The sequence below is a fragment of the Rhizopus microsporus genome (genome assembly GCF_002708625.1).
Source record: "Rhizopus microsporus ATCC 52813 unplaced genomic scaffold scaffold_11, whole genome shotgun sequence".
In the NCBI taxonomy this organism is placed as follows: domain Eukaryota; kingdom Fungi; phylum Mucoromycota; class Mucoromycetes; order Mucorales; family Rhizopodaceae; genus Rhizopus; species Rhizopus microsporus.
In genome coordinates, this window is record NW_019671926.1 from 187,758 (window position 1) to 208,312 (window position 20,555).

General features: G+C 37.0%; 11 protein-coding genes and 1 non-coding gene across 12 annotated transcripts; 8 read left to right on the forward strand and 4 right to left on the reverse strand.

Annotated features, from left to right (window-relative positions):
* Nucleotides 1–609: 609 nt before the first annotated feature.
* On the forward strand, nt 610–1,500 carry RHIMIDRAFT_244450 (uncharacterized protein; the record flags this gene model as incomplete). The annotated part of the gene is made up of 1 exon (XM_023610075.1): nt 610–1,500. One exon carries the CDS (start codon nt 610–612, stop codon nt 1,498–1,500), a length of 891 nt encoding a protein of 296 aa, XP_023464938.1.
* Nucleotides 1,501–2,676: 1,176 nt separating this feature from the next.
* On the forward strand, nt 2,677–4,591 carry RHIMIDRAFT_204381 (DUF726-domain-containing protein; the record flags this gene model as incomplete). Its single annotated transcript, XM_023606754.1, has 4 exons — nt 2,677–3,237; nt 3,280–3,538; nt 3,594–3,699; nt 3,760–4,591. 4 exons carry the CDS (start codon nt 2,677–2,679, stop codon nt 4,589–4,591), a joined length of 1,758 nt encoding a protein of 585 aa, XP_023464939.1.
* Nucleotides 4,592–5,662: 1,071 nt separating this feature from the next.
* RHIMIDRAFT_238672 (eukaryotic translation initiation factor 1b-like protein) lies at nt 5,663–6,112 on the reverse strand (the record flags this gene model as incomplete). The annotated part of the gene is made up of 3 exons (XM_023609014.1): nt 5,663–5,910; nt 5,963–6,022; nt 6,079–6,112. 3 exons carry the CDS (start codon nt 6,110–6,112, stop codon nt 5,663–5,665), a joined length of 342 nt encoding a protein of 113 aa, XP_023464940.1.
* Nucleotides 6,113–8,661: 2,549 nt separating this feature from the next.
* Nucleotides 8,662–9,043, forward strand: RHIMIDRAFT_21669 (uncharacterized protein). Its single transcript, XM_023607312.1, has one exon. It carries the CDS (start codon nt 8,802–8,804, stop codon nt 9,000–9,002), a length of 201 nt encoding a protein of 66 aa, XP_023464941.1. The 5' UTR covers nt 8,662–8,801; the 3' UTR covers nt 9,003–9,043.
* Nucleotides 9,044–12,250: 3,207 nt separating this feature from the next.
* Nucleotides 12,251–12,740, forward strand: RHIMIDRAFT_21684 (uncharacterized protein). Its single transcript, XM_023607315.1, has one exon. The coding sequence runs from the start codon at nt 12,308–12,310 to the stop codon at nt 12,572–12,574; it is 267 nt and encodes an 88-aa protein (XP_023464942.1). The 5' UTR covers nt 12,251–12,307; the 3' UTR covers nt 12,575–12,740.
* Nucleotides 12,741–13,259: 519 nt separating this feature from the next.
* Nucleotides 13,260–13,802, reverse strand: RHIMIDRAFT_257138 (uncharacterized protein). The gene has a single exon (XM_023611251.1). The coding sequence runs from the start codon at nt 13,558–13,560 to the stop codon at nt 13,303–13,305; it is 258 nt and encodes an 85-aa protein (XP_023464943.1). The 5' UTR covers nt 13,561–13,802; the 3' UTR covers nt 13,260–13,302.
* Nucleotides 13,803–13,859: 57 nt separating this feature from the next.
* RHIMIDRAFT_238674 (uncharacterized protein) lies at nt 13,860–14,728 on the forward strand (the record flags this gene model as incomplete). Its single annotated transcript, XM_023609015.1, has 3 exons — nt 13,860–13,931; nt 13,980–14,282; nt 14,339–14,728. 3 exons carry the CDS (start codon nt 13,860–13,862, stop codon nt 14,726–14,728), a joined length of 765 nt encoding a protein of 254 aa, XP_023464944.1.
* Nucleotides 14,729–14,807: 79 nt separating this feature from the next.
* On the forward strand, nt 14,808–16,286 carry RHIMIDRAFT_238675 (uncharacterized protein; the record flags this gene model as incomplete). The annotated part of the gene is made up of 2 exons (XM_023609016.1): nt 14,808–15,724; nt 15,779–16,286. 2 exons carry the CDS (start codon nt 14,808–14,810, stop codon nt 16,284–16,286), a joined length of 1,425 nt encoding a protein of 474 aa, XP_023464945.1.
* An 11-nt stretch (nt 16,287–16,297) lies between these two features.
* RHIMIDRAFT_21715 (uncharacterized protein) lies at nt 16,298–18,256 on the forward strand. Its single transcript, XM_023607322.1, has 3 exons — nt 16,298–16,889; nt 16,946–17,914; nt 17,973–18,256. Exons 1-3 carry the CDS (start codon nt 16,388–16,390, stop codon nt 17,984–17,986), a joined length of 1,485 nt encoding a protein of 494 aa, XP_023464946.1. The 5' UTR covers nt 16,298–16,387; the 3' UTR covers nt 17,987–18,256.
* A 34-nt stretch (nt 18,257–18,290) lies between these two features.
* On the reverse strand, nt 18,291–19,063 carry RHIMIDRAFT_285276 (RNA-binding domain-containing protein; the record flags this gene model as incomplete). Its single annotated transcript, XM_023613259.1, has 3 exons — nt 18,291–18,708; nt 18,764–18,945; nt 19,004–19,063. The coding sequence occupies 3 exons, from the start codon at nt 19,061–19,063 to the stop codon at nt 18,291–18,293; spliced, it is 660 nt and encodes a 219-aa protein (XP_023464947.1).
* A 60-nt stretch (nt 19,064–19,123) lies between these two features.
* RHIMIDRAFT_204385 (UPF0203-domain-containing protein) lies at nt 19,124–19,434 on the reverse strand (the record flags this gene model as incomplete). The annotated part of the gene is made up of 2 exons (XM_023606756.1): nt 19,124–19,234; nt 19,288–19,434. 2 exons carry the CDS (start codon nt 19,432–19,434, stop codon nt 19,124–19,126), a joined length of 258 nt encoding a protein of 85 aa, XP_023464948.1.
* An 803-nt stretch (nt 19,435–20,237) lies between these two features.
* Nucleotides 20,238–20,310, forward strand: RHIMIDRAFT_t37. The gene has a single exon. It is a non-coding gene; the product is annotated as a tRNA-Lys (tRNA).
* Nucleotides 20,311–20,555: the final 245 nt, after the last annotated feature.

Genomic DNA, 20,555 nt, shown 5'->3' on the forward strand with positions numbered 1-20,555 from the left:
CTCCCACGCCACGGCTCCAACAAGTGCGCCTATCATTATCAAAACGAATACCAAATCGTAAGACTTCACTAAAGAGCGATCTTTCTGGATCCCTCGGGTTAGACATTACTCTTTAACAACTGCCATGAGTTAAATTGGATGATTCATGGCGGTTGGCCATGTCAAGTAGCACACTTCCTGGGATCAGCCTGTTTGCCAAACACGAGAGTAGAGCACTGTAGGGTCGGCGTCGCTAACTTGATGATGATAATGCTTGAAACATGATTAACGCTCGATGGTTGGAGACTGCTTGTGGCCAGCTTCGAGAATTATTAATTTGGGCGCATGATTTGCTGTGTCATCCTCAAGGGTTTGATTTTTATCGGGAAGAGACATGTTACTTTGATCTTGAACACCACACTGCTTTTTCGTGAGAAGTGAGGTCGGAGTTAGTTTCAATTTCGAAGGACTGCCTGTGACCGTCTTTCAAAGAGAGAGACAGAGAAAGAGGAGAAAGAGAAAGAAAGAGATAGAGCGTTTTATTTAACAGAAAAAGAAAAGAGTAATTAGGATAAAAAGGGAGGCAGGCATAGTACAGTATATAAACTATTTTTAATAGATTCCTTTTTTATGTCAGCAGAACAACAGCAGGAGCAATCAGAGCAACAGCAGCAACATGAACAGCAAGGACAACAATTACCAACAGAAGCACAATCTAATGAGAATAATGCCGTGGACTTGACTCAATCTAATCCAACAACTGAATTAAATTTAGAAGACCCGCAAATCCAACAAGCTATTGCACAAGCAGCAGCGTTAATGGGTGATTATTCTCACCTGCTTGCAAACATTGACGTCGGTAAAATTGCTGCTACGGCCCTTATGAAAAATAACAGCCAAGTGCTTCCTGATCCAGAAACATACAAAAAATTATTAATGACACAAAAAGTACGTCAAGATAACAGAGAAAGAAAGAAAAGATGGAGAGAGCGTAACCAAGAGAGGAACAAGGATAACGATCTTCGTTGCAGAGTCAATAAGAGGGCACAAAAATTATTTGGTAAAGAAGACAGTGAGCATAAGCGAAGATGGATAGAAGAAGAATTCATGAGAAGAAGGGCAAAGAGACTAGATAAAGAGCAACGTAAATCAGCACCCAGAATTCAATCGATTGAGAGTACACCTCCCTCGACTCCATCGACTCCAACCACAGCGCCTTCTACTCCACTGAAATCAGAAGAAATGGCCGCCTTTACAAATCTCTTGACCGATCAAAATTATTTATCCATACTAGCCAATAGTTTGAACTCGTTCACTCAACAAAAGAATCCACTCACAAGCCAACTACTAGGCATTCTTCAGCAACAACAACAGCAGCAGGAAGCAATGTTATCTCAAGAAGAAACAACATCAGATTCACTGAAAGATAAAGAAAATGAAAAATCAGAAATCAAGGCAAATGAGTATCCAATGGAGGTCGTGTTGACATTAATGCAAATGAATGCTGGATGGCGGCAGTAAAATGTCGATCATAAAAGAGGTCATGCGCTAGTCTAATGTTATGTTGTACAGAAATAAAGGCACGCACACACACTCTTTATGGAAATATAGTCTTTTAGTTATTAGTGAGAGAGGAACTAGGACATTTTTTATAATGGAACATATTTTGTTGACATGGATATAAGCACAGGAGACAAATTGATAAAGGGAATAGTCAAAAAGATGAAGATAGAAAAGAGGAGAAGGGCAAATACAATAATTGAATTTTAATGAGTTTGAGAAACAGTGGGATACACTCTCTTTTGTTCAAAATAAAACAGATAATATTAGCGTTTTATCACTTTCTCTCCCTCTCCATTTCCTTTTGTGTATATATAGCAAGTATTTTGTATGCAGTAAAAAGATTTATTAGCGCGAAATAGTGTTCATCTAGGTGGATCGACGGGGACAACAGTGATGCTTACCAAATAAGGTAAGTTGTAAAAAATAGATACATTAAAAAAAAAGTATATTCTCTCTCTCTGTCTTTGTTTCTGTTTCTCTTGCATGCACATACATACTTTTATAGACAGTTAGCTGCACGATTAACATAAAACAAACTATTAAAAGTAGCCAACACATAATCCACATAAAGCATTCATTTTTGGTTTCATTTTTTACTTTAAAATTCTTTAAATTCAATTTCCGGAGTTGTGTCTTCGTCTCTCTTGGCGATAAAAAGTGATACTAATTAGCCTTTTCTTTCTTTCTTCCCTCCTTTCCCCTTCTTTTTTCTTCCCCCTTTTTTTGTTGTCTCTCTCTTTCTTTCTTTCATTCTTTTATTTATTACTTTACTGTATAGTTTCCCTTTTTTTCCCTTTCCGCTCATTTTTTGTTTATTTTTAGTTTCGACAGTATAAATATAGCTCAAGCAAGATGACTCAATCGCCTTTGAATGAGGAAACAAACTCAATAAATGACCAATTATCTACGTCTAGTACTAGTTGTCATACTGAAACTGGTGTGCACAACGAAACTCTATCCAATGACGACGAACAACATACACAACCTTTAACAGCTGAACTATTAGCAGAACAAAACGAGCTAAATAAAGTATTACCGACGCCCAATGCGATTCGAGCTTGGGCTGCTGATTTGCCTGAAGTTCCAGATTCTGTACAACCTGTATTGACTAGCTCACATGTATTTGAAGTCGATATGAACCAAACCAACGCCGGCACGATACATGAGACAAAGGATGTATTCACAGAAACTCAAAAGATAGCCTATATCGGACTTTGTTATCTGACCAGCTTAGAGGTCGTTCATGATTATCAAGGCAAAGAATTTGCAATGGCAAGAATGAGTGCAGATAATTGGCAAAGAAAACTCATGCGGATGCTTTACGCACATATGGATATTTCTGGCGAAGAAATCAAGATGATTGAATCATTATCCAAACATAGCATCTTACCCACCGACCTCGTTCATCAATTCACATCTCAGGGCGACACGGCAGAAGTCAAATTGGATGATTTCGTCAAGAGTAATAATGTAATCGATGACGATAAGGTCATCATTGATCTACGCTGGACAGTAATGTGCGATTTGTTTTTAATCTGCCTTAGTAACGAAAACTATGATGCTCGTTCAAGGGTGTTTGTAGCTCGCATCGCTTCTTACCTGTCTCTCGACTGGTTTCAAGTCATTGGATTTGAAAAAAGAATCGCTGAACATCTTTTGCAGGACGTCTCTTGGGAGACAGAGACGGTCAACAGCGTAGCTACAACCATGACCAGTATGACTATGACCAATGCAGAGGGAGACGGGTCGATCAAGAGTGATGCCGAGCGTTATGGCAGAAACAAGCAACGCAAGAAGAGACGCTATGTCATGGTAGGCCTAGCAACCATTGGTGGTGGCCTTATCTTGGGCCTTAGTGCAGGTCTGATGGCCCCTGTCATCGCTGGTGGATTAGGCGTCATCTTATCTACCGTGGGCGTCACAGGCACAGCAAGTTTTCTTGGTGGTACAGCAGGTATTGCTCTCATCACTGGTGGCGCCACTGTGGCCGGCGGTCGTAAGTTTCAATTATGCTATAATAGCCCATCCGTTAAGTTTTTCGTTCATTGTAGGTCTTGGTGGCAGAAGTATGAGCAGACGTATGAAGTCCATCAATACCTTTGATTTCCTTCCGATACATTCTGAAGACAATGTCAGTTGTATAGTTACCATTAATGGGTATTGATTTAAGCAAAATGACAAAATGACTTTAAATAACACAAACGTATTTTTCCATAGTTGGTTATCAAATAAGGAAAAAGAAGAAGCGTCTTTGCCCTTTAGTACCCTTGACGCCATCATGGGCGACCACTACACACTTTATTGGGAGCCCGAAATGCTAGAGGAACTAGGTAGTGCATTCAAGATCCTTGCCACTGAGGCTGTCACGTTTTCCATTCAACAAGCGCTGGCACACACCATCATGGGTGCTCTCCTATCGGGGCTTGCTTGGCCATTGGCATTAACCAAGATAGGCTATATGGTAGATAACCCTTGGGCGAACGCGCTTGACCGATCCAAGGTAGCTGGCCTAGTCCTTGCGGATGTACTCATGAACCGTAATCTGGGGTCGCGGCCTATTACACTTGTTGGATATTCACTTGGTGCACGTGTTATATTTTACTGTTTATTAGAGCTAGCACGTATGAAAGCATATGGTTTAGTCGAAAACGTCGTTCTCTTTGGCACACCCGTCAGTGCATCCAAGGCACAGTGGAAGGAGTGCACCACAGTTGTATCTGGTCGATTTGTTAATGGCTATGCAACCAATGACTGGTTGCTTGGCTTCCTCTTTCGAACGTCCACCGCTGGCTTAGGTAACATTGCTGGTCTACGCCCACTTTCTCATATTGAAGGAAACCGCGTGCAAAATCTGGATTGCACAGACTTGGTTACAGGTCATTTGAGCTACCGAACGAGCATGCCTAAACTATTGAAACGCGCTGGATTCATGGTATCGTCAGAAGAATTACCAATTCCAAAGGAAAAGTCTACAGGGGGCATCGTTAGCTTTATAAAGCCCAAGAAAGGAAACTTGGAAGGGGAGATACCTGAGGTAAGAGAGAAATAAAACAGCGCTCTTTGATAACTTATGGATATTAGACGGAAACAAAGAACAAGCAAATCGACTCTGTAAAAATGACTACTTCCCTATCATCTCTGTCCTCTGGAAAAGCATCCATACAGATTGCTCCTAAAGCGACATCATCTGAACCTTCAGATTGCGACCGCAACAGTAGTAGTAGTGACCTCATACCCACCCCCTCAACAACATCCACCATACCCAGTATTTCTTCAAACGAAAAGAAGGAAACGACAGACTATGAAATCATAGCAGATATCATTGCAAATGCTACTGCGGCAGCGTCTTCCAAATCTGGTACTTACAGCTCATTATCCTCTGGAAAAGCGTCCATTGCTACGGAGACCACAAAGCAGCACAGACGATCTACCTTGACAAACTTGTTTAGCAGTAATCGACCCAGGTCTAATTCAGCAGCAAAAGCACCCATGACTAGCAACAGCCATCATAAACGACAGTCTACTGGTAGTAGTACCAGTAGCAGTAACAGCCATAGGTCATCCCTCATATTTGGGGCCAGCTTATTTGGCATCAAGAAAAAAGCTGAAGAAGAAGATCCAGCGAAAAGGGAGCTAAGGGATGCTGGTGTTGAAGTGAAAGAAATTAAGAGTACCCTTGGTTGCCTAGTTGTACCCAAGGAAGTCAGTAATCCTATGCCACAAGTAAAACTTGAGCTTCCTCAACATGCTAGATTGAATAGATAATGATTTCCTGTCTCTCTTTTGTGTATATTACCTTTTTTTTTATTGATTGCATTGAATTAAAGCTATCTTGTGTATAATAATGATACACTTTTTTTTTTGTATAATTAATCTTGCGCTCTTGTATTTCCGTAGCTACAACCATCGCTATGTGACACAAGTCTCTTTCTCGCCTTCGGATGTTTAACTCGATGATTTAGAAATGCAAAACTTGCATAAATAAAAAGGCCCCTCAAGATTGATTCAAGCAAAAAGTAAGAACAAAACAGTAGAATACCAACGATTCAATTTTGATTTATTACTGTGAAGATATTTACACATTCACATACGCATTGCCACACATATACATATACGCTTATTAAAAGCCATGGACCTTAATGTCTGTCTTTTTCGCAATGTTTTCTGATACAAGAAATTCTGCAATCTTCAAACGTTGATCACCCGAAAGCTGCAAGATTTGCCCAAGTTCAGGATCTTCCACAATAGTGCCGTTGCAAGCAAACTCTTTCTTGAAGCTCTTTAGAATCTTTTTGGCATCATACTCTTTAGGAAGCCCTTGAAGTGTAGTTAATGTCTTTCTACCGTTTCTCTGTTGTACACGCAAATCTGTGTATGATATATAAGTTATCAATTTAATTTGTCTAGAGTATATTCTTACGGATATTCTTGGCGCCTTGGGCAGCTGGTTTATTATCTTCGTCAACGTCAGCAAAGGGATCTTTAAGTGAATGGTTAGCTTCATTGTTCTTGACTACATCTTGTTTTGTTTCTTACCAAAAGAGACGTTGAGTTCTTCAATGTTGGACATAAACTAATTAAAAAAGATTAAACAAAAAAAAATGAGAGAGAAAGCTATCGAAACTAAAGTTGGGATGACGTAAAAATTTCACTTTCTGTCGGAGTTACGAACTTTTATGACCTGAGTCACAATTTCCAGCCAAAACTTTGGCTCTGTCACTAACTGAGTAACAACAAAATTTAAACCAGCACTTGGTATTATAGGCTGGTTAGCTTGTTGACGTTTAAAATACAAAGGTATTATGAAGTCTGGGTCACATCTGGTTACGAAAGACCATTTATCTTACATCTGAATATGGAATTGACTGCCATATTTGGACGCTCAGTAATGCAACTTAATAGGCCCCACACGCCTTGGTTTATCTTCACTATATAAATGAATATCAAGTTTTTAAAAGAGCATTCGCAGCGATAATCGTATTTTGCTTTTTGATATCACCTTTTAGTCCTGATTTCAAAATGACAAGGTTTGTAAATAACGAAAGCAGAGAGAACACTCCTTAACCTTCGATGAATATTCAACTGAGGCAAAGATTGTAACAAACGTGATAAAATACCAAGATACTGTCTTACAATTAGCTCACAATCGATGGATAGATCAGCTATCTTGATTACAGCAATATCAATAGCACGTTTATCGACCGCTAAATCAGAATATATATCCATCAGTGTCTGTCATATTCTAAGTTTAATAAGGGTCAATAAGCAGTGTTTACACATCAATAACAAAAACTCAGTAACATAAACTGACCAATCATAATAATAAGTGTAACTATCATCTTCATCTTTATTCTTCCAAATAATAGAAACATAAAGAGTCCCATTGTACTTTTTGTCTGTTCCTGCTACAACAACAAACATTACATTATCATTACGAGCTCACGAGAGAATTTAACGATTTTTCAGTCCACTCGCAATAAGAGATCTTTAATGATGGCTGGTGGTAGCTTGTTTAAACGTTCGTCTAATCCCAGATCATTTGTTCGTAGACACAGAAGGGGGATGGATGAGGCCGACAGAACCTGGGACAGGATGCCCCATTGGCAATTGTTTTTTACGCTCATTTGAAACCTGTAAAGCCCTTGGTTTATATTAAAGCTATTGACGAAATATGGCTCGCGACTTGGGACAGTAATATTGCTCGACAGATAGCTCGTTGGTCGAGTTTGTTGAAGCAGAAGCGATTGTTGCTGCTTCAGTTACTTATGTGCTGGTCACCGATATAGGCACATCGGTTCTGCCTGTTACAGCATTCTTCAGGCGCATTTCATTCAAAATTTCTTTACTTCATTCCAATGTCTCATCCACTCATCGTAACCTGCTTGAAGCGCTTTCTTCTTAGCTTCCTCTTTAATCCAATTTTTGACAATGACATTGAAACTTCGGACCAAATGTCTCTGGGAATACTGTAAAAAGAATTACTGAATAATTTGATTTGAAATGGGTACTATTGTGATTTGCTTTGTCTACAGACTCTCTTATACATAAAGAATAGGGAGTTTCTTGGTGCGCTCCTTCGCGCACTACAAAAAAACGTTATTACCATATAATACGATATGCTCAATTTTCATTAGTCGTACTTAATTCATGCGATAATTCTACTTTCATATAAAATTACCCTGCTTCCAATAATGAGTCTTTTTTCTTTCTTCTTGCTCTTAATGAAGGAATTATATAGAGACTCATTGACACATATTCATTTCTTCTTTGTTGTTGAGACTGTTACGAGCCAAGGATGAGTATAGTTTAGCTATTGTTTTGCTTGTGATAAGATTAACCCTTATGTGAATTGGAAAATAGAAGGGGTTCAAATCCTTTAGTGTTTTTGCAAGTAATGACCAATTTCTGTGCAAAGGAAAGAGCGCCCTTTATTTTATTAAAAACAATGCAGTGTTCATGAGATTTCAAATAGTTGATATCCCGCTATGACCACATGTGGTAAGGTGGTATTGATCTTTAACTAAATGTAACGGCGATAACGTATATGTTACATGCAGTAACACTTGCAAACCCTGAGAACAAACAGCTTGAGCAATTGCAAGGCACCTGTCTACACCATATCCTTGGTGAAAGGCTGGATGAGAAAACTTGGACATTCTTTGTTTCTAATACTGCGATCAACATCAAAGCTTATCGGACGGCCGTCCATTTGAATTTTTTGACATATAGTTAATGATGCCCGCCACCCACTCCCTCCAACTTTATGCCTATCCTCTTTGGGCAAACCATTAACCCACTTAAAAATTAGAGCATACAGAACTAAAGAATTGCTGACCTAAATTCACGCAGGTCAGAGATAAAATAAGAATGTCAAGTAACTGCACTGAAAAAAAATTCCTTTTCTTTCTTCTTGAGTCAAACATATACATTTAAAAGCACGCCAAGTGAATACGAAAGTAGTCATTTTGTTAAGGATTAAAGAAGAAAAAGTCAAGTGTGGGAGTAACAAAATGAAGTTTTTATTAAAGTGAGCAATAGTTTGATTTCCAAGTCATTTTAGAAGCAAGGAGAGAGAGAGAGTTTTTGAATAAGTAGAGGTTTTTCTTTTGATAGCCAAGTTTAGAGAGCAAGTAGGGATTTCTTTTTTTTTTTTCCTTTCTTTCCATAAGTCCAGAAGGCCACATTATCACCAGCTTTCAAACCCAAGATGACTAGAACCATAGACTGCATGCCAGAAGACTACACGGTGTAAACCCTCCATGAATAAAAAGTACTCAAGTCTCAAGTCTCAAGACACAAGACCCAAGGCTCAAGACTCAAGACTCAAAAAACAACCACGGGAAACTCAGGAAAGGGGAGCTTCAACGTACGAAGAGTGCACCAAAGTACCTAGGACGAAGCTTTTCGAAAACACTACGGACAGTGCGCGCAGCAAGGACATTGAAACCTTGAAACCTTGAAACATTGAAACATTGGGACATTGGAATGTTGGAACATTGAAAGTATCGAGCTCAGTAGTAGGGAGAATTTACGGGCCATTCATCAGCTGTAGAGGCAGAGCCATAACAATAGGAGCATCTCGGGGTGATCCAGCATAGAGAAGCAGCGACCTACCTGGTTAACTTTTGTTTTGTTTTGTTTTTTTATACTTTTTCCTTTCTTGTAGTAGAGCTTGATAGAGCTTGGCAAATAGTGGCAAAGTAAATTGATTATGTTTCTTATGGCTTCAGGACTTAAATATGTAGTTACTCCAAAGCAGTATTCATTAGCAGCAGACATTGATAGACATGAGCAAGATTCTTTAGGGGCTTTCCGACGTTGATAAGCATGGGACAGGCATTCACTAGCATTTTCAGGCACTGATGATCATTTGTAGGTATTAATAAGCATGAGCAGGCGCTCACTGGTCTTTCTAGAGATTTGATAAGCGTTTGATAAGCGTTTTTAGATATTTGGGCATTTGTTTGAGTGTTTGAGTGTTTGAGTGTTTGAGTATTTGAGTATTTGAGTATTTGAGTGTTTGAGTGTTTGAGTGTTTGAGTGTTTGAGTGTTTGAGTATTTGTTTGATTATTTAGTTATTTGAGTGTATTGATGAGCAGTAGCAAGCATTTTTTGAGCATGAGTAGGCATTTTGAGCATTAGCGAGTAGCAGAGATTTCTTTAAGGCTTCACGCCGTGAGAGGCCATTATGATAGAGTAAAATACATCAGGAACCATGAAATAGAGCCAGCAAAAGTGAATTTTCTAAACGATGGCATTATTTATATGTCCTTTGAGATCACCCCCAAAATGATATTGTACCTTTTTCAACATAGGAAATAATAGAACCATAGGGGAATATTTAGAAGAGATAAAGAATGAAGAAAAAAAAAAAAAAGGACAAGAATGATGGCCTCTTTTATAGCTTTTTGTTTACGTGAATCATATTATTTAGGCTGAAAATAAATGACTCATTTCTCCTTTTTCTCAATTTATCTTTTTCTAGCAATGCATGAACAAATAAATAACTCATTTTCTATCTTATCCATATTAGAGCACATCCGAACGCCTCCTACCCTTTTTTTGCATGATTTTTTCACACCTCCTTTTCTTTTATATGGCCGCTTGTTTACATAAGACTAACCTCACACACATACTTAATTTTTTTTTTATTATGATTGCTTCATTTTTCTTATTTCCAATACGCGGTTTTACTATTTTTCTAGTTGATTTCTTTAAGAATGAGTAAAAAAGTAAAGCGAGCATCAAATGTACAAGGGAAAAGGTTGGAAGAGGGCAGCATCTTTAACAACGCAGCTGGTGATAAACAAAGGGCTTTTCTCAAAGAGCATTAGGCTGACGATGTTGTGGAACATGCGTAGTACTTATCCAAAGGATCTAGTCGTTACCCTTTGTTTGTTTATCATATACCTTTTTGGTGTATGCTGATAAGTAGTACGTCTAAGAAATAAAAAGAGAGAAAGAGAGAGAGAGAGAGAGAGAGAGAGAGAGAGAGAGAGAGAGAGAGGAAGTAAAAGAGGTTGTTCTGTAATAATCATATATAGATCAATGGCTCACTATTTAAAGAAATAGGGAGATTTCATAAAAAATGTTAAAGGATGCCATTATTATTTTTGATGGCAGATTTGTGCATCATATAATTCCCTTTTTCTGGCATTTGCTAAAAAGAATCAAATGCAAACCAGATCGTGACCTTTGCAATCAACATGTATTAAACTTGTTTATCAAACATGAATATAACTGGCTTAGGAAAGCATAAGAGTGTGTAATGCTTTTATTTTTTTTTTTATAGTACACATGAAAAAAAGGGTAAAAGATAAAATGCTTATCCTCTATTCCCCTGCTGTTATATCCTTATCTTTTTCCCTTCTGCTTGTGAAATGTAGACTAGCACTGACGACGATTGTGATTGAGGTAGATCTAATGACTATCCGTTCATTTTTATAGTAAAGCAATGGATCTTCTAAGTCTGCATAAACTATTTCAAATGGCGCTCGAAACAAGATGGGTTGCTAAGGTACGCGGCATACTTTATATAGCCCCCTATTGTCATGGATGCTCGTGTATCATGAATGAGAGGTATTATCAAATATGCAATTGATTGAATGACGAGAAAGGAGTTTTTATAACTATGAAAAAATAATATGAATACATGAATACACAAATACATGAATGCAGGAAAAGGATAGAAATAAGCCTTATATGGAGATAACATAGTAGCAAACTGGTAAAGAATAATGAGAAAAAAAGAAGAGAGAGAGAGAGAGACAAGATTACCCTTAAGACGTGTTTAATGCCTATCACTATTCAAAATTGTGAATAAATATTCATTATTGCAAAACATAATCAAATCGATCTATTTACTCTATTTAAAAGTAAATTCAGGTTAATAAGCACGATAGAGACATGATGTAAATAAGAAAAGAGATTCATTCAAGATTGTGTGCATCAAATTAAAGCAGGGTGGTTTATAAATCTGAAGTATATTTAGTCGAATATAGTATTACCACTTTAAATATAGGGAATCATGAAAGATTGAAAAGACTATATTAAATACAAATGGATTTAACGTATATCTTCTACATGAAGAGCCATAAGACCAAACATTCTAAACGCTTACTGATATACCAAATCAAATATCATTCTTTTGATGTATAATAGATTTATGATTTAATTATCAAGTTTCATTCTTTTTCGATCTTCTAACCTCTTCTTATCAGTCAGTGTAATAAGGGATATCGTCACAATATGGTCTTTCTTATTGTCATTTGTAGTGCGAAAGATGATTGTTTTCATTGCTGATTTTATTACTAACATTGCCATGGGTATTTTACTTGTAAGCACAACATAAATTAAGATAAAATGAAAATCTTATTTCCAACCCCGATTGCCTTTATTTTGTAGTAAGATATGTTACCTGTTTCAATATTTGTCTATTTTTTGACCCATTTGAACAGCTTTTTTTGTATTTATGCTGATTAAAGTGACCTATCCATGCATTTGTGTATTGACCCCAACGTTCTATATTGTTTATCTGATAGCATTTACTCTCATGGTTGACTGGACAGACCGCGTCTTATCAGGTTTATTCCCGTAGATGAGAATCACTGTATGATTTGATTATAGTCATCTTCTTTCTTCCATGAATGTAAACAGTGTGTATACATGTCATATCAGTTGATAGAATAAGGTAGCTCAAGGTGGAGTATTTTACTTGAGATTCCTCTGGCGTTCCGACGAACATTGCGTAACTGTAAGGCGTCTATGTCTGACCTTGGTCTCCGCATTGTGACAATGCATTGTCTTTTGCTGAGATTTATCAATGTGAAGAAAGTTGTTGTTGCTACACTTTTTTCCATGTGTTTCATTAAGATAGGTATGTCTTTATTGTGCTTGCTTTGGAGCGTTGACTATGGTTTTTTTATTTTGCTTTTGAAGTCTAAAGCGAATTCATTGATTAATTCCACCGTGTTCATTGGTAAGTGTGATAGTTTGTTGACTTTGTGTCATGCTCCAAAATTACTTTCATGAATGCGCGGCTTAGAAAGATATGAAGGGGGACATCTTATTGTTCTTTTTTAAAAGCATCGAGTAAAAAATGCAGTTGAGTGAGTATTGACTACATTTGGTGTCGAAATGGAGGCAGCCAAGGTTGAATTAGGTACGACATACAAAAGGGAGCATTCCTTTTTAAAATAACAATTCGAACGATTCTTTCATGTCTGAAAATTCAAAACCATTTGGTTTGTGAGTGGGGAGATTATTTAAAGATGCATCAAGAGAATATATATACAATTTTCACCCAGTTGCAGTAGAGGGACGCTTAAAAACACTGTATAACAACGATGTATACAATCAAAAATCAATGAAAGTACATGAAAGAAAACGAACGCATGTCTAATTGTACTGTTAATTTGCTAATCTTCCGCTCTGTTGTCAAATGCCTCCAAGGCTTTGTTTGTGTTGAATGTAATAATATTCTCCACTTTTAAAGTTTAGTTTGAAAAGTAAAAAGAAAAAAAAAGAGAGAAAGAGAGTCAAAATAAATAACTCGCTCTATTTCTAAACAACAAAAGCGGAGATTGTTGGTAAAGTCTCAATTTGCTCAAAGTGTATACGCTCTGCAGAGTTTAAAGGTGGAGAGGACCCAAACACTTCCTCTTGAAAGAAAGAGTCTAGAAATAAAGCAAACAAACAAAAAAGAAGGTAAAAACGTTGAGCTTTTAATTTCATCTAAAAAAAATTAAACCGTCCAAAGTTCAATTGAACATATTGATGATGTTGTCGCCAATATGAGTATTTTCGCCATTGGGAATAGCAGCAGGGGCAGGAGGAGCAGGAGCTTCAGGCGCTGCTACTTTGACAGCATCAACTTTAGGTTCTTGGCGTTGAGTACCAATTTCAGCATTGACTTTTAAAGAGAGCTTTTCTTGACTGTCTCTCTTTTGGAAAGAGGGAGCAGCATAGATGACAGCAAACAAGGGAAGTAAGGCGACAAGTAATTGAATGAAACGCATAACGATAAAAATAGAGAGACAGAGAATAATAATGTATGATATTTATATAGACATTTTTTATATAGCATTCTTTGACGTTCCCCCCTCTTTTCCTTTGATTCATTCCTTATTGATAATAAACTATCTGCATACCTTATGGAACAACACTGGGCATATTTTCAAATAGAAAACATGTCCTTTAAGAGAACAACACCTTTAAAAGGTGTATTCCGCTACATCGTCCCCTGATTCTCGACTTTAATGGATTTGATTGGCTACATTTTTTACTTTAAGAAATAAAATACTTTTTTCTTTTCATTATGTCAAAATTACCACAAAGAAGTGAAGAAGAAGCAGGTTCGCTTCTTGGAACATATTTACTACAAGGATGGGTAAAATAAAAATAATTAAAAATAATAAGTTATTAACTCTTACTGAAGGTGATGACTGATAAACTTTGCCCTGTGACCGATTGTTCTTATCCTTTGATGAGATCGAAGGATGGATCTATTTCCTTTTGTACATTACATGATCCACTTCCTAACAAACCAACATCAACAACAACAACAACAACAACAAATCAAAAGAAGCCTTTGACAAACAATGAGCCTGTTGCGGATCAACTTGCACTTCAACGACAGAGACGAGAACAGTCTTCAAAAGCATCTCAGTTGATTGGAGAAAAGATGTTGCAGAGATGGACACTCTTGAACGAACACTGCCCAAATGATACATGTTATGCTGTAAATATACTACTTTTATCATGTAATATATGTATACATTAACATTTACAAACTAGATACCCTTAGTTCGTCACCCAGAGACAAAACAAATGTATTGTGTTATATGTGAAAACATCATTGATCCTGAAGGACAACAACAACAAGAAGTCAAAAAGAATGAAAACATAAAACAGCAAAAGAAGGAAGATCAATCGATCAAACAAGAGACAGTTAATAGAACAATAGCTCATAAACGACAAAAGACAACAACATCATCCGTCTTTTCAACCAAATCCATTCTGTCAACACTTGCCGCCAAGATGGATTACTTGAATGAAGAAGTCAAGGAAACTTATGATCCTAGTGAACTTGCTAAATTGTTTGATTCAATCAAGTCATGCGCTCAAGCTATAGAAGCCTGTGTCGAAGCCGGAAAAGTTTATGACAAGACCCTGGGGAGGGATTAAGACAGTAACACAAGGATGTAAAAATAAATTTATTATTTCCCTTTTTCTCCATGTCTTTTTCTTTTTTTATTATATAAACATGCAACGTTTATTACCAAAGGCATCACTTAGACGTTCTATATGCTTCTCTTGTTATTATAGGCAAACAAACAAGATAAACAACAAAAGAGCTTTCCATAGCAGTCATCCAACTCATGTTCCCCTGGTACCTTTTCCTGCTTTTCTCCTTGGCGCATTCAAGACTGGCAAATTAGTCAGTGTCATTTCCTTATCGTCCAAGACATCACTTACATTATTACCACATACCTTTCGTCGAGGAAAAGGAAGCAAGCTACAGCTAGTGGCCAAAATCTTGGCAGGAATACCCTTATTTGGAGTTGGACTATTGTTTGCTGTTGGTTTGGACCAAGCCCCAAATACGTCAAGGTTAAGGCTGATTTATCTAAGTGAAGAAGAAGAAGAAGATATTGTAAAGGATGAGATCAATACGCTGCTAGATGCACAACGAGGACTTGTTGCCCCTAGAGATAGCGAAGCGGTCATTTGGCTACAGACCATAGTAGATAACCTCGCAGCTGTGGCTGTGGATGATATTCGTGACCCTGTGCGACAATATTCTATCCAAAAGAAGGAAACGGTTAATGACAGTGACAGCACAAAAGTATTAGTCGTGCCTTCGAACGATATAGAAACGATCGTGAGTTCAACAGCAGATGAGCTTCGAGCAAGCATACCAAAACGAAACTTTGAAGTAGACTTCATCTGTGACTCGACTACGGTCAATGCGATGTGCGTTGGGTCACATATTGTTGTATATGATCTATTGGCACAGTATATGGAATATGACTCAAGTAGAATGGCAGTCATACTCTCTCATGAAATAGCACATTCGATACAAAGACATTTTGTAGAACAGCATGGATTTGCAGCACTCATGTTTATGTTGGGTGATATCACTAGGGGTGTCTTTTGGATGGTAACTGAATCACTTGGACCGTAAGTGGAATATTTATATTTTACAAAGAGAGGTCGATTAACAACTGATCATAGATATGTCAATCAGAAAATAAACGATTATATTTCAATGTTCATCACCTTGGAAACACAGACTACATACAATAGAAGATTAGAAAAGGAGGCAGATCTAATTGGATTGATGATACTGGCCAAAGCAGGATATGACCCTAGAGTAGCAGTTGAAGTATGGGAAAGGATGGCAGAATTAGAAAATTATATAGACGATGAAACTGAACAAGTAGTAGCCAGTTCTCAAAATAAGGCAATCGACACAGTTGAAGAATTACAACAAGTGAACATTGTCGAATTCTTTACAACATTGATCAGTAACTGGTTTGGATCAAGTCATCCACCCAGCGAAGAAAGAATAGAGTACATGAAAGAACACTTGGATGAAGCAATCAAGGTCTATGAACAATCGATTCAATTGAATGGATATCCAAAAGAGTATATATTTCAAATAGATGACGTTGGAAATAACAATAGCTTGTTTACAAATGTTAAAAATTGGTTATCAAGTATAATCATCACAGTCAAGTGACCATGGTAACACCTTGACACAATAAAAACAAGTTTCCTATTTCTTTATTGTTATTTTTCTTTTTCCTTTTTGTAATTACCCTCTTTTACACAAACAAAAACATGTCAGATTATGAATACTTGACTACAGAAGATACTCAACAATTACTAGAGAGACTGAATGATTGGAGAAAAGGAATATGCCCAAATGGACTGTTGGCTACTGAACGATGCTTTGTTTTGAAGAAAATGCCAAAAATTAGAAAGATAATAAACAATCTAGATGATGTAACAACTGAAATCGTATCTGAATCCATCTGGATAGATCATCTTATCAAATCTAGTGCTATCACCACAATGAACGATGACAGTCTCATCCAATCTTTATCCCAACTTTACGTCTTGTTTCATTCAGCAAACACGCTCAAAACACAGACAATACTCCATTCTATTCAACTAGACAAATATGCTGTGTTTAATGTGGATGATATTCTAAGACCTACTGAATCGCTTGAGACTGCAATTCGAGGCATATTTCATCAATCAGATACAAGCATAAGATGGGCCTTATTATTATCCTTATGGGATAAGTTTGGTTATTTTTGGCCAAGAAAGATTATACTAGGTAATATCAACGTAGCCTATCTCTCTCTCTCTCTTCTTTACTAATACGCGTATTAGGTTACAAAAATCATCTTTGCCAATCATTTAGAAACACAAACGACTTTTATCACGTATTGAATTCACTCAAGGATCAGCAACTAAAGGCAGCCAAAGTACACCGAGCGTTATCATTAGATGATTGCACAATAATTGCCAGATTAGATCTGACACCTCTGCATGATTTTTTCCCTGAACCTTACAAATCAATGATCAATGAGATGATCCAATCCAAATATATCCAAATTAGCGTAAGTCAGTCTATCAAGCTATACAACATCGCAACCAATAGCTATCTATGTTGGGATTATACACCATCGAAACATAGCGATCCGTATCTGGTGCGCGCCATACCTGCAGACCATCTAAAGGATGTCAACCAAAAACACTACCTCTGGAAACTATCTTATACACCCACATCTGTCGCTTCTATTCCCTTACGTGGATCAACTAAAGTATACATTCAACCGGCTCATCAGCTGCCTCAACAGGTTACTCTTTCCTGCAAGCCCGCTGAATATGATGCAATGACCCCTCAGCAATTACATTTTTCTCGTATTAAAGCGCTACGGCTATTACCTATGGATCATATTACTTATCAGTATGAACAGTTAACATGGTTATTAGACTACCCAAACAACCATTTGAAATACATCACTGACTATCAACTTAATGTCAAGCTAAACATCAATGAGCATATCAAGAGAGTAAAACCATTGCTCGAAGGAGATACCATTCAGCTACAGCAAATTGGTCTATTGACTGCATTTTATCCTATAGAAAAGCCTGTAGATTTGGCGAGTGATAAAGTGCCCAAGCTCAGCACAAAAAAGTCTAGAAACAACGTTTTATGTATTGATGAAGATATTATTAGAGAAAGATATGCAAAGAATACAATATGGAAAATGCAACTTGCAACAGCATCATCTTCCACTATTAATATGCAATTGAGCAACTTGAAAGTGATTAAGCGTGAATATCTAATCCCAGGTATTATATATTTTCTTTTTTTTATAGAAATAATAAGCAATGTATTTAAAACCAAAAGTGCAGATAATATAGGCTCTCGTACCTCGTTCTATACTGATTCACAATCAATAAGGACACCAACAAGAGGAGGATTACTTAGGAGAACTCAGTCCTTTAGCTCGTTCGATTCTGTATCAAGTTCTCTCAGGACATCTAGCCATTACACAGACAAAGCTCCTTATTTCGAAAACTTGGTTACATCCAAACTTACGACCAAACTGGTGTCTCAGTTTATGAGAAAGGTAACGTTAGAGCCCATTGCTCAGCTAGTCAAACCACATCGTGCAAAGGATAAACGCGTATCTCCTTTTTGATATTTATAAAATGTTTATTATCATCACTCTTCGTCTTCCTCATCATTTTCTCTGAAACGTGGATTTTCTTTTTGACGTTTACGTGACTCGTCTTCATTCTCGTCATCATCCATTCTACGCTTACTGTTTGCTTGTGCATTTGTACTTCTACTCTTGTATTCATCAGCACCCTTTGGAATTTCCTTAATAGCCTCATAGTTCTCCTTTATGTTCTTCTCACGGTTGCGTTCAAGTTCCATTCTCATACGATGACCCCAACCACCACGGCCTGCATCATATTCTGTACGATATTCGTCACGAACCTGTCCACCACTTTTACCTCTTCCAAACTGTCTTCCTTCTCTAAAACCAGGATCCAAATCGCATCGAATAATACGTTCGTCTAGTTTTGTTCCGTTAATATACTTCATGCAGTCAAGTGCATCTGTTCGATGATAGTATCTAATAACGCGTGCATTGGTATTATTTTTTTTAAAAAAAAAAAAAAAAATCTTACTCTACAAAACAAAATCCACATGGTGTCTTTTGATGACGATCAAGACCCATAATGATACGCTTGATTTCACCACATTTACTAAATAGTTCGTATATTTGCTCTTCTGTTGTAAAAAAGGACAAATTGCCTACATAAAGTGTCGCGGTAGTAGAGAGATCATCTGTAAGTTGATTTGAAGAGCCCTTTTGTTGAATGATGAATATAAACACCTGTATTTATATACATTTGTTTTCAATCTACCTGATATAATTGATCACGATAGCTAGAAGGAACTGCTAATGAATTTATTATAGTGGTCATAACAGAGAAAAGAAAAAGAAAAAAGCGAAAAAATAAACTGTCACTGCTGTCAGTGTTTATTTAATCAACTGTTTCGGTACCATTCTGTGTTGTATTATTTGTTGTAGGGAAAGGGTTCTCTTTACGTGAGCTATCTAATAGCTTATCAATACCCTTTTCTTTCAAAGTGATCTATACATTCTGTACTTTAGTTCTCATGTTTAATTGCTCCTTTAAGCTGTTACCATAACGCATGCTTTGTAATCCTTAAATAGATCTTCACATTCGGGAGTTGTGTCTCCTTTTAGAAATTTTTCAGAGTACCAGCGATTGAAACAATTGTCATATTTTTGCTTAAGTTCAGTACAGTTGACACCAACACTCGAAGACATGTTTTTATTAAACCAGGGAATAAAAAAGAAATGGTTCAAAGCAAGTCGCTTTTTTATATTTATTTACTCAGCTGAGGGGAAAAGCCCTCTTTTTTTTTGGGATAAATACTCTATTCTTTGCTCTTGAACTACCAACCATAGTGTTATACTACAGAATGATAGACTCAGTTTAATGGGATATATATAGAAAGAATAGTTCATGATTACAATAATAAAATGATTGCAACCTATACCTAGGCCATGCTCTTTATACATGAATCAGTGGATTACCTGTTGTATTCCGATTGTTTTTTGGCAACAGATCTGCGGTTGCTGAAAGCACCTTATTTTTGAGGGATACCTCTGCCAGCTTTATGCATCTTTTGCAGTACAATTAACACAATATCCTCATCAAGACATTCTATCGCCCACTTTCCAGAACTTCTATATGTTGCATAGCCAAGCACTAGTTGAGTTTTTGATATAAATGCCATGTGGTAGAAGAATTCACAGGCCTATCATCAAAAATAGCAAGTATTCTCCGTTTTTTTTAAAAGCTTAAAAGCAAACATAAATATCGAGGCAAGAAAGTGGCAATTTCTTGTTTTATCATTTATGAAATTGAAAGAAAGAGAGCATGAAACTAAATGGTGCAAAGAGGTAAAGCAAAATACTTAAATGCGTCGTAGAAATGTAGCACCTCTACCGGACATTTTCAAACACAGCAAAAAACACAGTAACAATATCGAACAGACAAAGACGACATAATAATCCGGTCCGGAAAATTTTGATCCTATAGATCATAAGATTTAACCAGTCAACAAGCCCGGTTAGCTCAGTTGGAAGAGCGTCAGACTTTTAATCTGAATGTCGGGGGTTCGAGCCCCCCATCGGGCGATTATTAGTTATCCGCAGTTCAACACTAGAACTTCGTCTGATTTATTTTTATCCCGCCCGAGTCGGAGTTTATATTAATACCCTTTTTGGTATTGTAATGCAAAAGATGCCGAAAAGGAAAGTCAACAAAAATAAAAAAAAAGTATTGATACCATTTTTGGTATCTGCTACCAGTACCATTACCACTGCATGTATATGCAAGTTTTAATCATTTTTATTATTTATTATAATTATCATTTATCATT